The sequence below is a fragment of the Nannospalax galili genome, unplaced genomic scaffold (genome assembly GCF_000622305.1).
Source record: "Nannospalax galili isolate Female #2095 unplaced genomic scaffold, S.galili_v1.0 scaffold1255, whole genome shotgun sequence".
NCBI lineage: Eukaryota > Metazoa > Chordata > Mammalia > Rodentia > Spalacidae > Nannospalax > Nannospalax galili.
This window is the reverse complement of record NW_008336359.1, coordinates 1,045,021-1,050,895: the sequence shown is the minus strand read 5'-3', so window position 1 is coordinate 1,050,895 and position 5,875 is coordinate 1,045,021. Positions and strand designations below refer to the sequence as shown.

General features: G+C 39.8%; 1 protein-coding gene across 1 annotated transcript in view; it reads left to right on the top strand.

Moving 5' to 3' along the window:
• The first annotated feature begins 334 nt into the window (after positions 1-334).
• Shoc1 (shortage in chiasmata 1) overlaps positions 335-5,875 on the top strand; it is an 88,047-nt gene continuing 82,506 nt past the window's right edge. Inside the window, exons 1-2 of the mRNA XM_029562522.1 lie at positions 335-470; positions 3,916-3,996. Of these exons, the coding sequence (XP_029418382.1) occupies positions 3,952-3,996 (45 nt within the window). The 5' untranslated portion in view covers positions 335-470; positions 3,916-3,951. The remainder of the gene's footprint in view (positions 471-3,915; positions 3,997-5,875) is intronic.

Genomic DNA, 5,875 nt, shown 5'->3' with positions numbered 1-5,875 from the left:
TTTCTGTCCCGCTTCAAATGTTCTTCCTCCATGACTGCCTAACCACCTGCTCAAACTCCTCGGACCGGTCTGCCTGTGAGCTTTTGCTTTCCCGACTTTTCCTGAAGCCTTTCCGTTGATTGCTAAAGCTTTGGTCTTGCCTCTGGTGCAGAGCTTTGGCCAGGACTAGCTCAGGTCACACCTCACGTCACACCTCCCTCAGCCAAGCCAAAACGAGAACCTGTTTGCCCCTCAGTAGCGCACAGGAAACCACGCACATCCGGGTGCCAACTGAGGAACCGGAAGTCCAGAAGGCGGAGTCTGAGCTGACCAATGGGAGCGGGCAGAGCTCAGTGGCTGTCGGTGTTTGAGGGCATGTGCTCAGTGGGCGGGGAGGGGAATTGCCTCCTGTGAAGGTTTCTGGGGGTTTTTACCTCAAGAACGAAGCACGGTGAGAGGAGACGAGAGAGGAAGGTGCTTTCAAACCGAGGGTAAGAACAATGTCCACGGGGTAAAGCGTGGCAGCCCAGAAATCTACTGAAGTCGGATTTGTGCGATGTTGCCTGTGTGGCGGGTGGGGACCAGATGTCAGCTCTAGCTTCCGCCCAGCCTGATTAGGTGGGGACAGGAAGTGGGTCGGATCCAGTGGAGGCGGTTTCCATAATCCAGAAGCTGCCTAGGTTCTGAAAAGTGAAGGGATCCCGTTACTGCCTCTTCCACTTGACATTGTCAAAACAAGGCTCTCAAGCAATCCTGTGAGGGAGTAGGGAGGGAGATGTCCTAGGTGACAGAGAGGGGACTTCAACGGTGGTCCACCCTCACTTCCGTTTTCATAAGGGGGTGGCAGTAACTTCCTCTTGTTTGTGCCTGAGAACCTGACCTATTTATTGTGTAGCTTTTTGACCTGCTGTTCCTTAAGGAGGTAGCAGAGAAGAAACCAATCTTTAAAAAAAAATAGGTAAGAGCCAGGTGTGGTGGTGCAGGGCTTTAATCCCAAGGCAGCAGCAGATGGATCTCAATGAGGTCAAGGCCAGCCTGGTCTACTCAGTGAGTTCCAGGCTAGCAAGCGCTGCATGATGAGGCCCTGTCTCAAAAAACCAAAACAAATAAAAATAGAATAAATAATAAAAATAGGTAAGAGAAAAGTTCAGGGAATTGCTACAATGTAAAAGTTGATCATTTAAAAAACGCTTTCTGACCATGATTTTGTTTACTCAGGTTTGATTGACCTTTAAATGTAAGGTCAATTTCTTTCTTCTCAACTACCCCTTTAAAGTGGGCTCAGAGGCCTGTAATTCAATGTAATAAATTTAACAGATGAAATTCTAATAATGTATGGTTTCTAAAGTACAACATGGCATGAATTCCAATGATTGATGTCAATACCAAAGTGGCTTTTTTCAGGCTCGATTAGTTAAGAGCACTGGCTGCTCTTTCAGAGGACCTGGGTTTGAATCCCAGCACCCACATAGAGGCTAAGAACCCTCTGTAACTCCAGCTCCAAGGGATCTGATGCCCTCTTTTGACCTCTGTGAGCATTGCACCACATGGGTACACTTACATATAAACAGGCAATACACTCATACACATACAATAAAAATAATAAATAGGGCCTGCAGAAATGGCTCAGTGGTTAAGAGCACTGGCTGCTCTTGGATAGGATGAGGGTTTGATTCCCAGCACTCACGTGGCGGCTAACAACCATCCATAAGTTCAGTTCCAGGGGAATCCAATGCCCCCTTCTGACCTTGGGCATCACACTACATGGGTGCACTTACATACATACAGGCAGTACACTCATACATGTAAAATAATTTTAAAAATAAATAAATGCTAACCATAAAATTAATGGGTTAACTAAGTAGAATTGTGCTTGTTTTGTTTTTTGTTTTTTTTTGGGGGGGGGTCTTTTTGAGACAGGGTCTCCCTGTAGCCCCAGCAGACCTGGAACTTGCTATGTAGACCAGGCTGGCCTCGAACTCACAGAGATCTGCCTGCCTCTGCCTCCCAAGTGCTGGGATTAAAGGCATGAGCCACCACACCCGGTTGTTCTTGTTTTTTTGTTTGTTTGTTTGTTTTTGTTTTTTTTTAAACCATTTTGTAGACTAATACACAAACATAAATTTCTGAGAAAATGCAGCAAGATGTGAAAATTCTAGAATCAATATTTGCTTCAAAGACTGTGATCCAATGTGTGGAAAAGCATAGAGGTGCAATGATTGGAAACACTTCAAGGGAAATAATCATCATTAAGAAAATGTCATGTTAGCTGGGTATGGTGGCGCATGCCTTTAGTCCCAGCTCTCAGGAGGCAGAGGCAGGCATATTTCTGTGAGTTCAAGGCCAGCCTGGTCTACATAGTGAGTTCCAAGACAGCTGGGGCTACAGGAATACCCTGTCTCAAAAAGACCAGAAAATGTCATGTTGGCATTAAGAGTGAGTACTATGTACTGGCACCATACTTGATGATACCACAGAATCTGTCAGTATTAAAACTAATCTAGGTTAGTTATTGGGTCAGTTTAATTAGTTTTTTAAAAAATAATTGTATTCTAGCTTATTTTAGAATTTTATTCTTAGTTTTTTTAAATTCAGCAAATTAAGTAATCAAGAATGTTGACTTGATGATAACTGAACATAGGAGTAGATTTATAGCCCTCTTCTGTACATGGTATCTTCAAATCTTCAGGCTTCAGTATCTTCACATTAATAAGACAACAGGCAAAACACAAATAAAATGAAATTGTAATGAAACTAAGCTAACACCATTTGTACTAAAATATTTACAATATTATTAATAAACTATTATATAGAAAGTACTTGCTTACACCTGAATTGAGACTTTTGTTTTTGCAGCACTAGGGATTGAACCCAGGGCCTTAAGCATGCTAGACATGTCCTTTACCACTGAGCTGTATCCAGACTCACCAGACTTTTATTTATTTATTTATTTATTTAGACAAGGCCTGTAAATGTAGCCCAGGCTGGCCTTGATCTCACAATTCACCTGCCTCCATAGCCTTAGTGCTGGGATTACAGGCATATAGCATCACATCTTATTCCTTAAAGACATTTTAAATTATCAGAATACTAAGAACTATTTGATAAACTATTTTAGAGTAACTTCTGAGCCATAATTCCTTGAATTTTCATATGAGAACCATTTTGGACTAATTCATTGTTCTAAATTTTATCTTTTATTTAGATAGGTTTGTTGATTTGCCAATAGTCACAGGTGGCCTAGTGGCTTTATCATACCTAAAAAAGCTTTATTTGAAATGTGCTAGCTATTAGAGAATTTTAACTTCAGGCCTTCTATTTTCTAAGTCAGAGAATGTATGTAGTTTTCCAGATCTCACTCTATATCTTTAAAAATATATATTTTATTATTTTTATTTTCTGTGTATGAGTGTATTGCCTGCATGTATGTGAGTGCACCTGTGTCATGCAATGCCATGGAGGTCAGAAGAGGGCTTCAGATTCCCCTGGAACTGGAGTTAAGGACGATTCATAGCCACCATGTGGGTGCTGGGAATCGAACCCAGGTCCTCTGCAAGAGCAGTCAGTGCTCTTAACTGCTGAGCCATCTCTCTAGCCCCCTTACTCTATGTCTTTATTGTAGAGTTTTGGCCTTGATTTCAAAACCACTTGAAAAATATAATTATCCTGGGCAAACCACTGTGTAAGTCTTTGGCACTGCAGCCTCTTTTGCAACAAAAATATATTAAGCATATTTCAACTTACAACTTCTATGTATTAAATAACATGAGAAAATACATAAAATTTAGAACAATATACATTACTTTCATATTAGATTTTAGATCATAGAATTAAATGTTAGCTTTTATCATTCAGGACCTTTTTGAAAATAAATGAACCAAAGTTTCTTGGTAGAGGTCTTCCTATCTTACTAATATTTAACTTTTAATTTTCTAGATACTCAAATTCATATTGTTTTGAAGGAAAGAAGCTATGTTTTCAGCATTCAAATATTGTGCAATAGACTACTTACAGGAGGTATGTTACTGGCTTGCTATTCATTTAATAAGAAATATGTTCTGAAATGTGTTATCTGTATTCAGTGTATGATAATTTTCAACAATCCTTATGTTAATTTTAAATTACAGATTCATTTAAAGTTACTCTAGACTTTTTAAAAAGATTTTATTTTTACTTTATATATAAATGAGTGTTTTGCCTGCATGGATGCAGTACACCAAATGTGTGTGCACAAATGTAAGTGTACCAAATGTGTGCCTGGTGCCCATGGAGACCGGAAGAGGGCTTTGGATCCCTGGAACTAGAGTGTTAGCTGCCACATGGGTACTCTGGAAGAGCAGTAAATGCTCTTAATCACTGAGCTATCTCTCTAGCCCCTACTTTAGACCTTTTATAACCATTTAAAAAATATTTTATTATGGGGCTGGAGAGTTGGCTTAGTGGTTAAGAACACTGGCTTCTCTTGCAGAGGACGCAGAGGGTTCAATTCCCAGTACTCACATGGCAGCTAACAACCATCCATAACTCCAGTTCCAGGACTATCCAACACCCTCTTCTAACCTCTGTGGTCATTGCATGACACTGATGCACTTACATACATGCAGACAATACACTCAGACACATATAATAAAAAATTATAAATAAGCTGGGTGTGGTGGCACATGTGTTTAATTCCAGCACTAGGGAGGCAGAGGCAGGTGGATCTCTGTGAGTTTGAGGCCAACTTGGTCTACATAGTGAGTTCCAGGCCAGCTGGGGCTACAGGGAGACCTTGCCTCAAAAAGACCAAAACAAAACAAACAAAAATAATAAATATTTTTAAATGTTATTACATTTGTGTGTGTGTGTATGTGTGTATGCTTGCTACAACAGCATGTGTGTAGGGGGTTGGGGACGACTTACAGGAGTCAATTCTCTCTACCATGTAGGTCCTAGGGATCAAATTCAAGTCATCATACTTGGTGGCAAGTGTCTTTACCCTCTGATCCATCTTGCAAACCCTTCTTCTGACTTCTAATATTCCTTAAAATCCCAGTTTTGTAAGAAAATTATTAAAATAACTAAGTAACAAAATAAATTTGAAGCTGTCTGAAGGAAAGAAACGAGACTTTTGGCATGTTTGGAGGGTATTTATTAATACTCTGAAGTGATCATCCTAAGAGACTTGGAGGATGGTGGCACATGCCTGTAATCCCAGTTCTTGGAAGGCTAAAACAAGAAGATATTAAGCTTCAGGCCAGTCTGGGTTGTATAGTGATACCCTGCATCTCAAGCAAACCAAACCAAAACAAAGAAACAAACAAAAAACACATAAAAACAAAGTACTGGTGCAAAAAGTAATTCTAGTCATCTTCATTATAAGGAAATAGTAACAGCATTTATTGACCACTTGTGATGAATTAGATGCTTTTCTCTTCTAGTAGATTATATCATTTGATTATTATAACTATTCATATGTTAAATTATATTACTCTACAGGTTTTTAAGTTTTATAGTTAGGAAAGTAATGTCCAGAGAAGCTTGTAAATGTCAGAAGTGAAATTCAAGTCCCGATATGTTGTTAAGAAATGCACTTTAGCTGACGTGGTGGCACATACCTTTAATTCCAGCACTCAGGAGGCAGAGGCAGGTGAATCTCTGTGAGATCAAGTCTAGTCTGGTCTACAAAATGAGTTCCAGATCAGCTGTAGCTACAGGGAGACTGTCTTAAACAACAAAAAGAAACTATTTTAGTAGAGGTCAAACAATAGTTCATTGTTCTTATGATCTTAATTAACAAGTTAAATTTTCATTTTCATTAAAACATTAACCCCCCGGGGCTGGAGAGATGGCTCAGTGGTTAAGAGCACTGACATCTCTTGCAGAAGACCCAGGTTCGATTCCCCAAACCCACATG